Raw genomic sequence first — 19,102 nt, 5'->3', positions numbered from 1 at the left:
CCCTGCAGCAGGAGTAGACTGCGCCTAAATGCATCTGGTGCTAAAGTTCGAGCGGTGGTGTAAGGGGAATTTTTTTTGCGGAAAGGCTTCTCGGGGGCACGCGAAAGTATTTCTTTGAAACTGGGGAGTTTTGGAATGAAATGCTTTTCGTTTGACGCGAGAACACCGGCGCGTTTGTTCCTGGGATCGTACACGCGATGGTATAGGCACCTCGGGAAGAGCTTGGAGCGTCCCTGTAGGATCTGCGCACGTGACCGCAATTAACCACGCTAGAGACCTGCAACTGGAGGGCTCCTTGGACCACCGCCTACAGGTAGCAGTGCAGGATGCCGGCCCGACGATTCTTCCTTACAGACGTCACGTGAACCTGGATCAAAAGAAATTCGTGGCAAACCGCCAGAGCCAGAGAGGGAGAGTAGAGTATGAGGACATTGAAGGTGATGAAGAATGTGAAAGACTCGGAAGAATTGGGCATCGGATATCGGACATTGGGAAATCATGATGAATTTTTAATCAGAATTCACCTGCCGCGATTTCTCAGAGCCTTGGTTCGACTTTTCCCTAGATGCTGTAGCCGATTGAAGTAGCACTAACCTTAGGTACGGTCAAGATGTAAGAACCAATTCCAGAGTCACTTGAACAGATCCATCTCGAAATCAATTAGTAGATCTTTGTCTAATGTAGGCGATTCACATGTCCGGGTCGTAGTACTTTATCGGTGGACAGTTTCTGAAATGGCCAAGGATCACCTAGGAAAAGAATAAAGTCACAAATAATCTATGCCTCACCATCTGTTGTCTAGCTTCCTCGGCTTCTGTTGTGCAAGGAAAGGATGTGTGTTCATTCTCCATGGGATCACCTCAAGCACAGAATCCATCACTCACAGCATCTATCATCCACTGCTTCAATGTTCACACAGCGTCTATGTTCACACTCTCACTGGTTTCTCAAAATTCTTTTCGACTGGTCAAATCATGAAAGTTCACTCTCTTCACTCTTGTGGTGCTCGTCTCATATACTCGTGCTCGTCTCATATACTCGTTGTCTCTGTCAACTCACTATACAATAGGGTACTCTTCGCTCACTAGTAGGCAAAAGGCCGCGTGGTCATTCGTTCACATCTAAATCTTGTCATATTCGCCAACGGTCAAATACTTCTCAAAAAAAACTCAATAAAAACAGGTCTACACTGTGTTTGAGTCTCTGAAACAGTTACAAGCTGGATCCTCCAGAATCTAAACAGGGGCGATATCCGCAGAAATGGGGCGAGGCTCAATTCTGCTGGAATCCCTGCTTTGTTTCATGGATCGGTGTTTTGTACATACCTTTCTTCAACGATCAGTGATGATAGAGTGATGGATACGATAGTAGAAAATGTCCCAGAGGTGGCAGAAACTTCGCGAGGTGGGCACGACCAGGGGTTCCCAGGGTCCAAGACGTGGGAGCCAAGGAAGGAGAAAAGATGCGGGCGGGATGATTTTCGGATATCGGGATTTCAAGCATTGATGTCTTTTTGTATTTTTGTCTTTTTGGTTTTCTTTTTTTCTGGATTCTGGTGTCTTGCATTGATATCTCCGGAAACTAGTGGCTGCAAACCATCACAAACACACTTGGTGTTATGGTGGAATTTCGAGACATCCTTTTGACACGTATTATTGTGACATGGTAAAACTGAAACGTTTTATTGTTTATTTTTATTGTGATCGATATGTTTGTTACCAAACAACTCAACTTTTCTTTTTTGCTTACAAATGTTAGACCTACGAGTCGATCAATTGACCTAAGGGAGTGTAAAACTTGATGTTTACAAGAATGGAATCTCAAGTTAAGTATTTTCATGAAATTAGGATTGTAAAAGAGAACTACTAATTACAAGCTAAAACTATGCGATTTTGTTTCATCAATTCTTTCAAATTCACTATTTGCAACCGATCAGCATTTTATCCAGAGATTGTCAATTCTTACAAATAATGTATAAGCACGCAATTTTCAATGCTCACAAGATTCCTCAAAATTAAGTAATTAGATACGAAGCAATTGAATAGATACTCATAAAAGACAATTTGCGCCCACGACCGTTCAATCACGGCCAACAGACCACTTCCCTTTTGTCTAAACTCCACTGTTGCACAAGCTCTGGGATGAAGTTCTCGTTTTTTTCAATCATTCATCTGAGAAACACAATTTCAGTCGAATTGTCAAGAAAATATTATTGACTGAAAAAGTTACCTCATTAATGTAGAACCGATGAATGTTTTTGTTCGAAGGATTGTTTTCGGCTTACCAGACCAAATAGCATACCGAATCAAATTTTTCTAATCCTCATAGGTACAAAGTGAATATGTAGATTAAGGTATGTGCAATTTTATTTCTATAGAATAGTATCAAGAATCACTCGGTCCACCCCAAACTGCTCAACTCACGTCTGAGCTCATCCTCCTTATTAATCTTGCTAACCTGTGTGTCTTCTAAAGGCTCTCCTTGTGCCTGTTTCATCTTCAAGGTCTCTATAGCCCGAAGCTTTTTCAACAACGATCTGATTTTCTTCTCCTCCAACGAGACAACACCACCAACAACGCTTCCAACAGCGGAAGCTGACCCAGCGGAGGCAGGAACAGGAGCAGGCTCAGGCGTAGCTTCATCTGTAGCCTTTTTGGCTTCTCTCTTTTTTCTGTTCTTTGCTGCAGCCTTCGACTCCTTTGCCACAGGTGGAGGGGCTGCGCCTGGAACCACTCTCTTGGCCGCAAATCCCGGCACGTATGGTTCAGATGCAACGTTCTTTTGCATCTCCTTCTGATACAAAGTAGTAGCAGGAGCAGCAACACCAGCAACTCTGGCATGGGGTGGTCTATAAGCGCCTGCCTTCTTGACTACGTTACCTCCACTTGCAGCAGCCTTCTTGGCAAGAAATTCTTTAGCGGAGGCATCTGGCTCAGGACAAGCCTCTAATTGTCTCAATGCAGGGAATCTGTCGATCTTTTGAGGTCTCCAGGATATGGAGAACAACTCTGGGTATTCTTTCAAGTAAATCAATTTACCACTGGCATGCCACACCTTCAATCCGTTGTCCACTCTCAATCTAGGGGAGGTGGTTGCAGTCAAGATGAATCTACCACAAGGAGACCATTCACACACGGAGGTATTGTCAGCCTCAAATGTGCATACCTTGGAAAACTTATCTTGGCGATCGTAGACATCGACCTTACCTTGCAAGTTTCCGAATCCAGCAACCAACACGTATCTTCCATGTGGAGAGTACAAGATGGTGTTCCTTGGAGCTGTTGGCAAAGAGTGAATGGAGTTACCTCTGGAGTCAAAGAACGTGGTCTCCGATGGCATGTAACCGTAAGAGACAGCAAATTCTCTGGCCAGAGGCGACCAAGTGATGTCGTGGATAGGACCCTCTCTCTTCAAGTCGATTCTTTCGTAGGAGCCAGCAATGCCCAATAAATACAAGTTGGTTTCTCCATAGTAGGACTTGTTGCTTGTGTCATGGTCCGTGGAGGCAAGAGCTAGCAAAGCAGTTCCCAATGCATTCCACACCAATTGACACTTCTCGGCCTTGAAGAAGTTCTTCGAGCAGATGGGTTGGTTGAAGCTGGGGATGTTATAAATGACCACTTCGGCAGGCTTGCCTCCCTTTTCTGGAATAAACACAGCAACGGACGGATTGAGACCGGGACTGAGCTTGAATGTCTGGAAAGATGCGTTTTTGTCCTGGACGCGGTACTTGTGGGTGGGCTTCTTGATGTCCAATGCAGAGTTCAACTCGTAGAAGTGGATTTCCTTGTTGTTGTAGTTTTTGGCCATGATCTTGCCGTCATGGGTGAACTGTGGCTGCCATCCGGCTTGGTGTTTGTTGGACCATTGAGTGAGGACTTGTTGGGCCTCCACATCATACAACAAGACGTTGTCGGACCAGACACCGCTTTCCTTATTGAGCACCACTGGCTTTGTCCAGAGGGTCAAGTACTTCCCGTCCGGAGAAAAAATCAAGTCGAAGGTGTCTTTCACGTCAATGTTGGCTGCAATCTGGTTGGAAGGCAGGCCCTCCTTGGTGTTGACCACAACGACACCCGTGGGTTGTGTATATGCCAAGTAGTCACCGTTGGCACTGTAGGACGTACATCTCACCTCCAGAGTTGGTTTGGGGAAACCCTCGATCTCCTTGTAGTCTTGGATCAAGTCTATCGACTTGGGTTGGCGGCCTGGAGTTAGTACATGAGTCTATGAATTACTTTGAGGGGTGAGGGCCACAGATTGCACAAAGAGGTGAATTTAGAAGGAGCTCAACTGAAAGGCTCAAGTGAGAGGCACTCTACTGAATCCCGATGGGGGACAGATGAATACTGCCAAAAGACAAGTTTGACAAGAGAAAGACGCGCCCATCTTTACAAATAAAGCATAAGTCGAGGGCATACAATAGGAAAGTATAAAATGTACTCTTTCAACTGAAATACTCAAAGGACGAATGGAACGTAAATGCTTCAACTCGTATTCACTCTTGGTCAATCGTTGGCCTGAGATGGATCATCCCAATTTCCACGCGGGCAAACGATACATACAGAAAAATTGTGTGTTTGCAGACATGACGGACGCAATTCGAGGGACACTGCTCTTTTGTACCGGGTTGGAAAAGAGTCGAGTCTGTGGAGTAGACGAAATTTGGGGTCCGCAGTAAAACGCTGGCAGTGGTACAGCGGGACTGCAGGGTGCAGAGATTTTTCAGGACCAGACGAAACCAAATGGATGTGTTTTTTTGGGGTCATGTCATACATAATTAGTAAATTTACATTAAAAATTTGCGCCATTTCAACATATCTTAATATTTGCGCCATTTCAACATATCTTTAATCGTCTTTGATTTTGATCTTTACTGTTTACGCTGCCCAGTATGAATTGGGACCCTACAATGTGCCCTTCACGTCTTGGTGATTTCGAATTAAATTGTTCATTATTATGTTTCAAATGCTGAGATGAAGTTTTGTTATGTGTGCAATCTGGCTTGTGCCTCGGCATGTCCATGTTGAGCCGCCTCGGCGAACCACTCATATGCGTCTCCTTTCACGAAATCCCCTTCAACCAAGAGGCCCATTTGATAGTATGCCTCTGGATACTTGAACTCCTTGCAGGCTCTTTCACACCATGTGATGGCCGTCTCGGGGTTTGGATATGGAATATGTTTACTGGTGCCATCTGAGCCCTTGAGGAACCATCTGCTGACTCCCAACATGGCCTCAGGGTGACGCTTAAACTTGAGAGGAGAGGTCGACGCCTTAATGTACCATTGGATGGACTTTCCAGCATTTGGCTTTCTGTTCAATTCTCCAAATTCATAGATACGACCCAAACGAACTTGTGCTTCAAGGCAGTGCACTTTGGCTGCCCTATTGTAAAACGAAAGACTTTTTGCGTAGTCCACTTTTGCGATAGACGTTGCTTCGGTGACAAACTCGTCTTCAAGGGTCAAATCTCCAGGATAGATACCCTCGTGCACTTTGCCGAGCTGAAACAGAGCCAGTCCAACAACCTCTTCCAACTCTTCGCGGTCAGGGCCCTCAAGCTGTATATCAGTTGACTCCATATCAATGCTGGCCAAATCTTTCAAATACCGATAGAACTTAATCAGACGAACCTTGGGGACAAACAAGAAGATCAAGGCAACTTTGTAGATGGCTTTGTTGTAGCCCATTTTAGCAGACTCTTTGTAATGTTCCAATGCCATGTCAAATTTCTCTTCTGTTTCGTGAGATTCGTAAAGTTCTCCTAACTTATAGTAAGCCCGGAAGCAAGCTGGGTCCAATTCCAAGCAATGCTGGAAGAAGCGCTCAGCTTCACCGTCATGGCGCTCGAACCCAAAGTCTTGACTATATTTCTCGATGAAGTCATTCATATAGAGACAGCCCTGAACGTAGCATACCTCTGCAAACATCTTGTTTTTTCTTGGATCTTTGTTGGAATCAAGCTCTCGAAGCAATTTTTGCAAATGGGTGACAAATGACTTGATGAACAAGTGTTTGTTGGCCATTACCTGATCAGGTGCTACAGCGCTGCCCCTCACGTTGATGTAAGAAAAGAGCTTGTAGTTCACCGCAATGAGCAACATTTTCATCCACTTCAATCGGTATTCGAGAGTCTTGTTACCAGAAGCAATAATGCTGCGCAATTGAATAAATTCCTCGATGCGCTGATTTATGACGGGATCTGTGGAATAGGTTGGCGCGGAGGCTTGTGGAGCCATCATTTGTTGAAGCTGAGGTTGGTACATCAGATAAGGTCTCATTGGCAGTATCTGCGATTGGTAATGCTGTTGAGGTACTGCTTGCATGTACATTTGTGTGGGAGGCGCGTTGAGATTAATCATGCTGTGTCTATGAAGTTCCGTACCCGTACCTGGGTTGTAGGCTGTCATTGGTTCTGGAACCTCACGTGGGGTGTTCGTAAAAATTGGTGGCGGTGGGCCGGCCATTGGAGGCACAAATGTTGGGCCACTATTCTGAACTTTAGCAATACGAGCCAGGGATTGAGAAGTTATGGTAGAAACCCTGTGCGGAGTTTTGCTGACGAAGAAGTTCTTTTCACTCTGCAAAGAGTTATATGAGGTTGTAGAAGCGGACGAATTCTGTCTGTTCAAATCGTCGCCTGGAATCGTGGGCGGTTCAAAGCCAACACTTTTTTTGGGAGATTCGGGGGGCAATGAGTAGACCTCTAAGTCGTGAAGGATATCATCCTCTGAACCCGGCAGACTGACAGTAGATAACTTAGAGGGCTCAGGATTACGAGGCTGGGGCTCAGGAGAGGACAGACGTGAATCATCATCACTCTGCAAGAACGCGCCGTAATCAGAGATTTGACGAGTGCCCCGAGGCTCGCTCAACATCTCATGCAAATTGTGGGAAGCGCGCTTGGAAGGAGATGCCACTAGCACACTCTGTGTTGGTTTGTCGTCGATGATTTCTGGTGAATTGTCATCCAAAGTCTGGATGGGAGCCGAGACGTCGACAGACACTGACCGAGTGTTACTCCTTTCAACGGTGCCATTCTGGTACAACAGCGGAACAGAGGCGGACCTATTGGATTTCATTGTACATTTTCTGCTGTTTCTGAGCAAGTTATTGTCAGACACGTTCATAGTAGCGTCGAAGTTATTTGCAGCAGACGCCGATCTAGAATGCAACAGAAGCGCGGAAGGAATTCGCGATGAAGGTAAAGCTCCTGGAAACATCGAGTTTCTGGCCGAAACGTTACCCCCGCCTTGCTTCTGCGCCATGAGCGCTTGATACAGCGCCATCGCCTGGTAGTACTGCTTCCACTGATTATAGTATGGATGATTCTGGGCAGCAGAGAATTCCAGATCGTCGTCGCACTCAGTGCCCGAATTGATGTCCGAGCTGGAGTAGTCCGTTTCCGACAAACTGAGATCGGAAACGCCCCTCGAGAGTCCGGATGGAGGATGCATCTGTGGAGATGGATAGTCCTGGTTATAGACCTGGTTCACGCGTGTCTTGGGCAAATTAAACGAGGACTGCGGTCTCCCGCCGTTGTGTTGGTAACTATGTTGTGCCTGTGGAGCTTGCTGATATTGTTGTTGTGGATGGTGTTGCGAATGAGAGCTTGGTTCTGGCTCATTCGGGCTGCGTCTCATCGGACCTTTGTTGGCCCCATTATATTGCCCCGGCATTGGATGCATCTGCAGCGGCGTGTCCATGCCTCTTTTCGGAAGCTCAATGGCCGCTGGCGGGGGCTTTCTGGTGCTCTGGTCCTTGTGGTTCTCTACAAGTTTTGGAGAGTCTACAGATGAGTGGGACGAAAAGGACGTGGCCAGGAACTCACTGGCGGACGACGAGCCCGACGTGAGACCTCTTTTATGCCCGTTGCCCCGTTTTGTTTGTGGTTTGGGGCTGTTTTCGTGCGACCGAAGTCTGGAAAGAAGACCCATTTCTTGCTCCTATACAATGAAATTGAGACAAAGATGCTGTGAGAACTGATGCTATAACAGATCAGAGTTGGCTTTCTTTTCCTCAAGTTTATGCTGTTGTATGTTGATCACACAGGGGGTTTGGAGAAAGATAGAGAGAGGAGCAGATGCACTATACTGATGAATAATCGGGTAGGTGGAAAGAGACCGTGCAATTTGTAGATGTTGTTATTGGAACAAAAACGGAGACAGTGCAGGCCCCACGTTGCAAACGCAAAAAAATGGAATATGTGCGACAGTGTTCTGTTCTGCAACAAACCGGGCTTTGGAAAGGAACACTACCTTTTTTGCAAAGACGTCCAATTTGAAGGGATAGGCTAAGAATAACTAGTGTCCCGGAAAGGTAGAAGAGGTAAATAGGTGTGTATGCACCGCTCGTATACAGGGCTTCACCTAGCTTCTCGGAGAGCCTCACGGATGCCGTTGTCTCAGAAGAATATAGTTAGAGCTTGATCGATCAACTGATAGATTCTTCTGAGAATGGACTTTTGTTTGTCATGAAATCTCCGGTTGATTTTGTCCAGGTGACGTCGATGTAGCGGCCGTTCTCGTCCCGCCACTATGTGGGCAATTTAAGCGCTGCACAGCTGCGCCTGCAGATCGCCTTTTTCGATCGGCCAAATTGAAACAGTCAATCCGAAGGGGATGCCCTAAGTCAAGGATTGACGCTAAAAAAAGAGAACTGGTAACAGCGCCCCAAACGTCTGGTGACGAAACTCCGATTCCCAATGAATTTCAGAGCTCATCTATTCTGGTTAGAATCCTCATGGAAGGAGCTTAAACCTGTTTAGTGTAGAGGTAAGAGGGTACCGCAAACTAATCCAGCGCCTTTGTTATAGATTTCCAGATACAGAGTAACTATGACAGCATGTTTTTTCCTCTACTCCCACCTCTTCCGTCATGTTTCTCCGAAAAATTGGAATTCTGCAAGGCAAATCAGTGACTGCATCGAGAAAGCAAGGGCGTTTGCAGAAAAAAGAAATAAGTGGCCTAGAAGAACGGAGACAGTAGAATTGCACACTAGTGTAAGACAACAGATACTCAAGTCACAATTCAATTTGGTTCGCAAAAAGTCATTGAAGACTAATTGGACTTCTTCCTCATAGATGCTTGACAGAAACTAATGGACTGAAAAATTGAGTATCGTTGCATGCAGGCAGATGCATGTAATTACTTCCTTGTTTGGAATTGAATTAATCTGCACATAAACTATATTTTTCGCTGAGTATGGATCTTGCCATTTAGTATTCTGAGAGAAGCATCTATGGGTCGCTTGACGTCCGGAATGCTTTAAATTTAATTCATCGTACAAAAAGGTCTACTTCATTTTATGTAGATTTTGAATATTCATTCGCATACACACGACAATTAGGTTCAACCATAATACTAGGCAAGTATCGAATAGTTTTCAATAACTACAGAACCCCAATTCTGACAGCATTATGATCAAAGTTTGAGAATCTCTTGCTGACATTGCTTTTGACTTGTCTCAGTATAATTAATAATCCATGATAAGCTGCAGGTGAATTACATATCACCGCTCGTAGTTGAATTGAAGTCTAACCAGTTCCACGAGTTTGAACTTGGTTGCCTCTTGTCTATGAGTATCTCGTCTGTTGCACCGTCACCAAATGTAAATGCATCAATGTCCACGTCAGTCTTGTGCTTATCTGAACCAATAACGAAGGTATCCAGTTGAAACAAGTTCACATTAAGCAATTTATCAATCTCATCAGCGCCATTCGAAGTAGAATTTTGATTGTTGTTCATGTTGAAATCTAAAGATGACTGGGGCTCACCATACTGAGAATGCAAAAATGAATTAACATCATCTGGGACATTATCTAGTTGCGAGTAGTTTGGAGCACTGGATGAATATAGTTGGTCTTTGAAGCTGTTTTGACGGCCGTGAAAACCGGAGGGCCTGGTAGATTGTGAAAGCTCGTTGTATTGCCCCATTTGAGATCTGCTTGGGTTCATATTGATGGAGTTAGGTGTTTTCACAGGGTAGCCTGTTTGATTTGGAAGAGTTCCCTGGTTCTGACCTAAACTGCTTGGAGCAAAAGTCTGATTGCTAGAATTCTGAGCCGTATTGACGGGGCGTAAGATTCCGTGCAATTTATAAAACAAACCACAGGCGTTACACAAGACGTCTCCATGATTAGTTTTACGCCACAACGGAGTCGTCTTGGTTTTACAGTTCGAGCACTGGAGAGTTCTTTTGGATGCGCTAGCATCGGTTAAACTGGCAACTGATGGCGAAGCTTGCAGGTTGCTGGAGCTTGGAGACATCTTGTAATCATTTTTTAGTGTTGATTCAAGCAGATTAATGTAAGAGCTGAGAAAAGTGCTAGGAGCATTAGGCTTGGTTGTTTTCAGCTGAGAAATGGATTTTCGTAGTGGTGCCCGTGATGGTGTTTTTGCGAACACAGACACCGGGTTTATACTCAGAGGGACCAGCATGGACGTAGCCATAGGCGTAGAACCAAGCATGTCCAAGGCGCCATCAACCTTTGAATGATGGAATTTCCCATCTCGAGGATTGAAATTCGAACCGGAATACGAGCTTGTCGTTGACATGGTGGACGAAGATTTCAGAGATTTATTGGCATCCAGGCCATATTCCTCTTGGGATATTCTACGTATATGAGCCACGTAATCGAACTCTTCTGCGTCTGCAGTGAATGACGACGACGATCGTTTTTGCCGCACAGGCGTTTGTTTCTTCACCACACGAGTGCTGGCCTGTTTCATGGCCTTCTGATTCTGGATTCTCCATGCAATATTCTGCACTCGCTCATTATGAGGCAAGTACGACTTATTCTGATACATGGAGAATATCTTGAGCGACGCATCGTCAAGATCCTGGATCAATTCAGCTGCACTTGGCTGGCTTGGTTTTCGAGATGACATGTTTGAATCTATAGAACGGGTACGATGGTGGGTGCGACTTGCGGCACTTGAGACGAGATCCAGCCAGAAAGGTCTCTTCTATAAAACTTGCGTTCGGAATGCGATAGCGCTACTTAAAAAAAAGGTTCGGTCAGATTGACAGACCCCTGGGAATAGATAAGGGCAAGGAGGATTCTATGGACGAGATCCCGCACGAAATTAAATAGGTTCAGTCCCGGAGTATAAGGAAGACTAGAAATGAAGAATTACGGGCACTTTTGGAGTGCTGGGTTGTGTATCACCACCTTGAGGAGGAATTATATGGGTATTTGTGGAGAAGGTAGGATCGGGGAGGATTAAATAAACGGCATCTGTGCAGGGCCTGGTCTCGCAAATACCACTCACGACAGTGGCTACAACAGAATTTCAGTTCAAATTTTTGATAGAGCTACAAAGGGATTAAAGATGATTTTACCGGAAAATGTTTTGTGACCCTGAAAGTATTCCTGACCAGTACCTTTTTCTTCGAAGGTGAAAGTATAGGGCACAGTCATCCGTGAGGGAGGGGCGGGTATGCCTGTCCGCAGGAATTCCGAGAAGGTCCACTTTGAAAGTTTTGGAGAGGGGAATAGAGTAATCGTTGGGTAATAGAATTGTTGCAAAAAAAATACAATGTCTCTCAAGCGCTATAGCTCCATACACTTATCCAATCACCTACGCTACGTATGGATGACTAACACTGTGCTGCATATCTGGATTGGTTGCAGAACCGTTGAAGTCGCTGCAGTCTCTGCAGTCTTGATAGAGGAGGGCGCTTCCGCAGTTTGAATTGCCCATTCCGTTATTGTAGATAGTACTCGGGCGGCGCTCTTGATAAGAATTAAGCGAATAGAAGGATTTTACAAAAGTTTCTTAGGAATTTGGTATTTGTGTGGGCTTTCTCACATATGGCTACTAGCTTCGATATAGTTTTGAACAAGGTTCTCAGCCTACACCATAAAACAGTTTTGTTCAGTTTGTAAGTTGGAGTCATGGAAAAAAGACTCAGGTTGCATCAAATGAGAGCTTCTATCACAATAGGATGAGTGGATCCTGAAGAGGCACTGCGATGCACTGGAGAGTGAAACTGATTCAAACCAAATGCAGAATAGTGGTGAGTATAACTATTCTTCATCTCCCAGCCATATACGAATTCATGACAAAGGCTAATTTTGTCAATAAAATTGTTCGATGTATTGTCCCGATGCAAAAGGAAATCGATAACTTTGGCCAGAGTAACTTAGAGTTCGTAAATTTTGACAAGATGCATATATCCTGCACATAACACAGAGAAACACCGGCCCAAAAGAAACTTAGCAGAAGTTTAAGATCATCACAGATCCTCGGACTGTAAAGGCTATTTCTCAAACTGAGAATTTTCTCACTCTATAATTGTACTGGTACATTTCTCAAACGATATTTGCCACAGTTATGCAATTCTACAATAGAACAGGTGATTAAATAGAATACACGAATATAGCCAAATGTTCACCAGACTCGTTTTATGAATCCGAAAATCTTGTATTTGCGATCACTCGCCGCATGCATCTATAAATTTCTCAAAGTCGCCAGTAAGGTTAGAGCCCTTTAATCATTTCAAAAAAATACCCGATCCCAACACCACGAACGCCGGTGCAAAGAAATTGAAGACCTTTGTGAAAAATTCGCGAACAAAACTCTATAAACGATGTCGCTGATTGTTTCTTTGTTTCGCGTTTTTACTTGAATTTCTTCGACCATTCTAGTTCCCGTATTTAGTGCAGTACCACTTCTACTTTCAACACTTGACCCCATCATGGCTGACAAAGTTCGTGAAAATCAGCAGTACTTGCGCCACAAGGCAAAGTATATCGGACTCGGCAATCCCGAAACTACTCGTGAAGAATTTGCGACACAAATTCACCGCGACACCCTAGCATCAATTGCGATGCACAAAGATATACTCATGTACAACTCAACTGCAACAAACACTCATCCAGAATTGTATCGTCAGAGTCTAATAAAGAAAATGGTACAGCCATTGAAACGGGAAGGACCAAAAACACCAGGCTCCGAGAAGAGCTGATGGTTTTAGATACACCATGATACAGTTAGAACATATCGTTTTCGTAAGGACATTCTAAACTGCCGTGTCCTTCTCTCTCGCATAAACCACACCAATTGTCTCTTCCAGCACTTGCGTCTGTTGTGCGTGAAGGCACATACACTTCAAGTGGCTTTGGCAAGGATGCTGAGCTGCTTTCGATGGTAGGTTGAGGAGCTTTTATCAGAGCTTCTGCTGGAGGATCCACTTCTGTAGGCTTGAGACTTTTCGCGCCAATTTCCAACTCTTCACATCTCTTTTGAAGTTGGGCGATTTTGTCATCTTTGAAATCCAATTGCAGTTTATGCAAGGTTTCCACTTCATCCATGGCCACTTGAAGTTCGGTGAGCTCCTGAAAAGATGGTCTCAATTCTAATTGGTATTTCAATTCTTTGATCTGTTCTTGAGCCTCTGACAATTCTCGTGTGTCTTTGTGTGCTTCTGAAGCCACCGTATGACCAGCTTCGAAGGTTCTGAGCTTGTTCGTCAATTCTGATATTAGATCTGCACTGCTAGTCGCTTGTGCTTCCAATTCCTTGATTCTTGCTTCGTATTCAAGCTGCATTTTCTCATTTGTTTCGGCAATTGTGTGCTTCAGTGAAGCATTTTCTGCTATTGCGAGAGCTCCCTCCAACTTTTCGATCTTAGCCTCAAACTCAGATTTTTGCAGCTCCCAGTCTTGAACTGATAGAGTCTTCATATTCTCAACCAAGTCATCGCGATCGCTGGAGACAGCCAGTTTCCGATCTTTCAATTCGGAAATAATCATTTTGCTTGCGCTGATTTCACTGCCAGCAGACTCAAGAGAGTCTCTGGTCGACGCGAGGTCTCTCATTGTTCTCTCAAGCTCTACCTCTAGATCCTCAATACGGTGTATATATGAAGTCACGTCTCCGGATTTTCCGTCTCCATCTTGGACCGCTTGTACTTGTGATAGTAGGATTTCGTTCTCTCTCTTTAACTGACGTACCTGGTTTGCCAATTCAGTCTCATGAGCTCTGCTTCGCAGAGGACTGCTTCTGCTCGTAACTAGCTTCTTCATTTCTTCTTTCAAATCAGCAAGCTCCAGTTCATAAAGCAGCTCGGTTTCTTGCTGAGCATTGAGCATCAACTCCAAGCTCTGGCGCCATTCTTCTCTTGCAGCCTCGTATTCATGTTTCTGTTTCTGCATTTTCTTATCCTTCTCAGCAAGAGACGCCTCGTACTCTCGTAGAAGTGGGTTGATTTCGTTGACAGTGGCCTGGAGGTCCTCAAGAACAGCATTTTTCTTCATGAGAGCATCTTGTTTGCTTTCTAGTAGCAGTTTCGTGGCATCGAGTTCTTTCCTGAGGCCCTCAATGGCACTTTCAAGTCCATTTTCAGGTAGCGCACTGATCAACCCACCAGTGGAAGTGGCTCGTGTGCCTTGTGTTGGAGGTCTTTGGTGGTCTCTAGAGGATACTCTACGTTTAGGTATATTTAGCTTTGGCGCAGCCATGAGTGGGCTTTCTCTGCCAAATACAATTCTATCATCTGTCCCCGCAGAGCTCGATACGCGCAGATGTATTGCTCGAGACGTGGGAGAAGGCGTGCTTAGCTTTTCGTGAGTACTGGCACTTCTACTTATTGGCCGTATATTAGGTGGTAGGTGCGAATTCACCGACCGGAGCCGCTCCCAAGGCAAGAACAAGCCTGAGCCTTGTAGAGAGACCTCGAAATATTGCACTCCTTCAACATCACCGTTGTTTCTGCCTCTTGTAGCTGCTATTGTTGGGTCAACTTCTATTCCTGCGAATGTTCCCAGTTTCCCACGGATGGGGCCTATGTACTTGATAATTCCGGATCCGGTTTCAGACCCTGGAACGTTCACTTGTATATCTAGTAAAGTCAGCATGTCATTATTTACCTGACGGCTAGGTAAGAGATATCAGATCAGTGTTTATTCTATCATGTATATATACACATTCAGGCTCAGTCTGCAGGAAAACGGTATTCAAGTTTAGGTCAAAAATCAGAAGATTTCGAATCGTGCTTTATTAATAAATGCCAAAAAAAAAGGGTGGGAGGGAGAAGTCATATCTATTTAAAGTTCACTTCGCGCAGAGCTACGCTTTTGAACCTGGAAGCACAGGCCAAGCGAGTTTGTAGAATCCCACCGCGACGAGAAAGAGGTGAAGAAGCCAGTTGCAAATCTTCATTCCCCTGAGTAAGAAGCTTTACTTGAGGTATGTCACTCAATTGCCTCTCCAATGCGTGTATGTCGTCCATGTAGACCCGCACTTTAGCTGTAATTTGACGCACCACCGCTTCAACCTTCTCCAATTGATCGTTTGCGTTGTTGCTGAAATCATGTTTGATTCCGAATGGAACGAGTTTGTGAAGAAGCTCTTCGTGAAGGCTATCTATACGCGCGAGACCTCTTCTAAGTTTCAATTTGAGACGCTCGGCCTGGAGACTCATAGGCCTCTCCCGCACCTTAGGTGAGTGCATCGTTTGTTCAAACGAGCGGATTTGCTCGACAAATTTTTGTAGAACTTGCCTATGCTCGTCTGTTGCTGCAAATTGTGAGACTAGATTTGAAACTTCCAGGTTTCTGTCTTTCACAAATTGAAGAGCATGGTCCATGCGCTCAATTTGCTCGTTCGTAGAAGCTTGCAAGTCGTTGATTTTAGCTAAAGTCCATTCACCATCTTCTTGCAAGTCGGCCTCTTCATTTAAAGGTTCATCCCGTTCGTAAGCAGTGAATAACTCATACATTGACTCCTCATTCTGTAAGAACACGTCCAACTGTGCCTGAGCTGATTGAATCAGTTGTAACATCAAACCATGGATATCCTCACCTGTAGAGTGGGCACCTTCGAAACCGTTGAACTTCACAAACTCCACGCTGGAGACAACTTCATTTAACAGTTTTGGTGGCGGAGGCGGCGAAGGAGAAGGGGATGGAGGGGGAGAGGGAGATGAAGGAGGTGTTTCCTCTTCCAGCGCTTGCGGCTTCTGAATCTCCGGTGACCGTTGTTGGGGAATGACATTATGCACCAAATTTTCTTCTTCTTCTTCTTCCTCTTCTTCTTCTTCTTCTTCCTCTTCTTCAACATCTTGTTTTTCCTCTTCTTCGACTTTTTGCTTTTTCTCTTCTTCCTCGAGATTCTTTTCCTCAAGCTTCTTTTCCTCGAGCTTCTTTTCTTGGAGCTTCTTTCCCTCGAGCTTCTCTTCAACCTCTTGCTCTTGCTCTTGCTCTTGCTCTTCTTCCTCGGGCTTCTCTTCCTGTTTGGTCATGGTTACTTCCTCAATGTCTTCCTTCTCGCTTTCAAGACCGTTGTCATGTTCTTCTTCAGTACCATTTCCGTGTGGTTCTTCCTCAGCCTCACTCTCGCTAAGATTTTGCTTGATCTCCGCAGATTTTCTGGAAGGACTTTGATTCCCCGAGACATCAGGGCTCGGAATTGTTTGCCAGCTAGATTCAACACTTTTGTCAGAAAAAGGCAAAGGTTTATCAACATCAACAGAGCTCAAGTCTTGTTTTGAATCGGGCGCTTCAGATAAGTCTAAACTTTCTATGAGCTTATCATTCGTGTGCAAATCTTCAGAAGCGTCGTCGCCTTCCTCGGACTCATCACCTGAAGACTTGTCAAAGTCGTCGCTTTCATCCGACGAGGCCTCGTCCTTCATGTCTGAACTATCCGCATTAAGATTTTCACCCGAGCCTATGGCCTCCTGAAGCGCGATCGAGTCCGAAGATGCACCGATTGTTGGACCAGATTTTTCATTTGGTTGGAAAATGTTTGTATTAGAGTGCGCGGTCGTTGACCCTGCTGGCATCAAACTAGCAAATGGAGAGGATGACGCACCACCTCCAAATATGTCTTTAGAGGAATTCGTCATATTTGCGAAAGGCGAAGCGGAGTTTGATGAACCAAAGGCAGTGTTACTGCCGAAGGTTGAACCTCCCTTTGAATTGTTCTGCAGAGAGGTACCAAAACCCGACTTTCCGAAGCTTGTGCTGTTGCTGTTGCCAAAGCTAGATTGCCCAAACGCTGTTTTGCCGAAGCTGGACTTGCCAAAATTGGACTGACCAAAGCTGGACTGACCAAAGCTGGACTGACCAAAGCTGGACTGACCAGAGTTTGGTTGGCCAAATGAAGTTTGGCCGAATGCCGATTGTGTAGCAGGTGCTTGAGAGGTAGTTGCACCGGTTGCATTTTGATCCAGGGCAGTTGTTGCTCCAAATTGGGCCGGCTGTGCACTCGAGGCGAATGAATTAAAAGCGCCCGCCTTAGAACTACTGGATCCAAACAGGCTGGTACCGAAAGCTGGAGCACCAGAGCTCTTGACATTCTCAACCTCGAGAATGCTTGGGGTGGAGAAGATATTTTTTGAACCAGAGGCACTGCTGTCCTTCTTAGAATCTTTCGACATGAGGTTCGAGAAAGGATTCTCGAGCGATTGCTCACCCGAAAAAACATTTGACCCGAAAGGACTTGGTGTTGGTTTCGTGTCTTTGGCGACTTCTATGCTGGGCGCAGAGTCTTTTGACTCCTCAGATTTATTCAAGCTAGTGGAGGCAGCGCTTGAAGTAGACTTACCCTTTGGATTGACGAGCTCTTCCAAAGGTCTCTCTAGAGAGGCCAATCCTTTGTTTACACCATCAGCATCAAACGCATGCCACATCAAGAGATAGCCATCGTTGTTCAAGCACAATAGTCTGGGAAGCACGCCCTTGGCTTCTTCAATGGAAGTGGAGGGCGCTTCAACAACAGTGTCTTTTCCAGAAAGATCAACGGCAAATCCAACTGGTAGCGTGTCGTCACTGGTTTCCTCGTTCATTGGTAATTCGGCGCGATCTGTATCGTTCACGGGGTTAAGGAGCAGGGAGTCTTCTCCGAGCTGAACAACGTTGATCTCTGTGGAGAGGCCATATGTAATGAACGAAAATGTTGATCCTTTGATCCAGTCCACGATGCTTGCAACATACACAGCCTCTGATCTTTCTGCAAAACCTACGGGCAGCAATAGAGGAACAGTACACCACTCACGAACGGAGTTGTCCAGTAGTGTCACCACTGTATATATTGGGTCTTCATCATTCTCATCGGTTACAGACTTTCCTACAGTCAACCAGTGGTCTTTGTCAAGAGATGTCAATGAGAAGATATCGCCCCAGTTATCATCGTTGAATTGTGTCGTCAGGTTGCCTGATAATTTGAAGGAGCCGTTTTGGATGTAGCCAAGTTCGCCAGTCTGAATGTTAAACGATGCACTTTTCACAGAATCATAAGCCGTTTCTTTTCCATCTTGGACCATATATAGTGTTTGCTCCTTGGTGATGTAGAAGTATGAGGAGGGCCCTGAAAAATGGGGCTGAAACTGAGCGACATCGCCTTTTGTATCAATTTTAGCGAACGGACTCTCTTTCCGGGCAAATAGCTCGTCTACCGTGGCTTTGTATAGAATGCCATCTGCCAAAGCGTATAAAGTGTCATTGGTGCAATTGAAACGAATTGAGCTGACACCTTCCAAATCGGTGGCGTGAAATTTGTCGCTAGCGGTAGCCTGATCATCGAGGTCTCTAAGCTTACCCACGCCTACCGACTCAGTGTTTGCAGCAGCGTAGATTTCTCTTTTATAGCCAATGTCCAACAAATGCAAGGGTATACCGTCTTCGGCGGACGGGGAAAAATCGATTGGGGCATCGAATAAGCGAACGCCCATCTTTGAGCCCAGAAGCCTGAACCCAAAGGATTCAGAGGCCACCTCCGGGAGTTCATTTTCACTCATAGTGTGAATTAGATGGAGAATAGTGCTGTGTGTATGTGTAGGTACTAGATGCTATTAAGAGTCTGATACTATTACACACAATTAATTATACGGAATGTGAGCGTAAGATTATATGAGGAATTTAAATCTCTATTACAGTAATTATTTGTTTGCCCAAATTTTTTGGGTTCAAACTGCCTCTTGATTTCGGGGTTGTGATTCCATTTAGTTAAACTGTGCATATCTGTAACGAATACCTAGGTGATGAACAAAGGTCTTATTTTTTCTCAAAAGTGAATTTGTATTTCCTGTTTTCTTGGTGGCCCTAAAGTGTACAAAATTAAAGATATCCGAGGTTTGATGGCTTGAAGGGG

General features: G+C 45.0%; 6 protein-coding genes across 6 annotated transcripts; 1 reads left to right on the top strand and 5 right to left on the bottom strand.

The window, feature by feature from the left end:
- Positions 1 to 2,391: 2,391 nt before the first annotated feature.
- Positions 2,392 to 3,810, bottom strand: PUMCH_000443 (uncharacterized protein; the record flags this gene model as incomplete). The annotated part of the gene is made up of 1 exon (XM_063019532.1): positions 2,392 to 3,810. The coding sequence occupies one exon, from the start codon at positions 3,808 to 3,810 to the stop codon at positions 2,392 to 2,394; it is 1,419 nt and encodes a 472-aa protein (XP_062875602.1).
- Positions 3,811 to 4,987: 1,177 nt separating this feature from the next.
- Positions 4,988 to 7,939, bottom strand: PUMCH_000442 (uncharacterized protein; the record flags this gene model as incomplete). Its single annotated transcript, XM_063019531.1, has 1 exon — positions 4,988 to 7,939. One exon carries the CDS (start codon positions 7,937 to 7,939, stop codon positions 4,988 to 4,990), a length of 2,952 nt encoding a protein of 983 aa, XP_062875601.1.
- Positions 7,940 to 9,505: 1,566 nt separating this feature from the next.
- PUMCH_000441 (uncharacterized protein) lies at positions 9,506 to 10,891 on the bottom strand (the record flags this gene model as incomplete). The annotated part of the gene is made up of 1 exon (XM_063019530.1): positions 9,506 to 10,891. One exon carries the CDS (start codon positions 10,889 to 10,891, stop codon positions 9,506 to 9,508), a length of 1,386 nt encoding a protein of 461 aa, XP_062875600.1.
- Positions 10,892 to 12,704: 1,813 nt separating this feature from the next.
- On the top strand, positions 12,705 to 12,974 carry PUMCH_000440 (uncharacterized protein; the record flags this gene model as incomplete). Its single annotated transcript, XM_063019529.1, has 1 exon — positions 12,705 to 12,974. One exon carries the CDS (start codon positions 12,705 to 12,707, stop codon positions 12,972 to 12,974), a length of 270 nt encoding a protein of 89 aa, XP_062875599.1.
- A 25-nt stretch (positions 12,975 to 12,999) lies between these two features.
- Positions 13,000 to 14,865, bottom strand: PUMCH_000439 (uncharacterized protein; the record flags this gene model as incomplete). Its single annotated transcript, XM_063019528.1, has 1 exon — positions 13,000 to 14,865. One exon carries the CDS (start codon positions 14,863 to 14,865, stop codon positions 13,000 to 13,002), a length of 1,866 nt encoding a protein of 621 aa, XP_062875598.1.
- Positions 14,866 to 15,050: 185 nt separating this feature from the next.
- On the bottom strand, positions 15,051 to 18,749 carry PUMCH_000438 (uncharacterized protein; the record flags this gene model as incomplete). The annotated part of the gene is made up of 1 exon (XM_063019527.1): positions 15,051 to 18,749. The coding sequence occupies one exon, from the start codon at positions 18,747 to 18,749 to the stop codon at positions 15,051 to 15,053; it is 3,699 nt and encodes a 1,232-aa protein (XP_062875597.1).
- Between the last annotated feature and the right edge of the window lie 353 nt (positions 18,750 to 19,102).

Source organism: Australozyma saopauloensis, chromosome 1, assembly GCF_035610405.1.
Source record: "Australozyma saopauloensis chromosome 1, complete sequence".
Classification (NCBI taxonomy): domain Eukaryota; kingdom Fungi; phylum Ascomycota; class Pichiomycetes; order Serinales; family Metschnikowiaceae; genus Australozyma; species Australozyma saopauloensis.
This window is presented reverse-complemented; position numbering and strand designations above follow the sequence as displayed.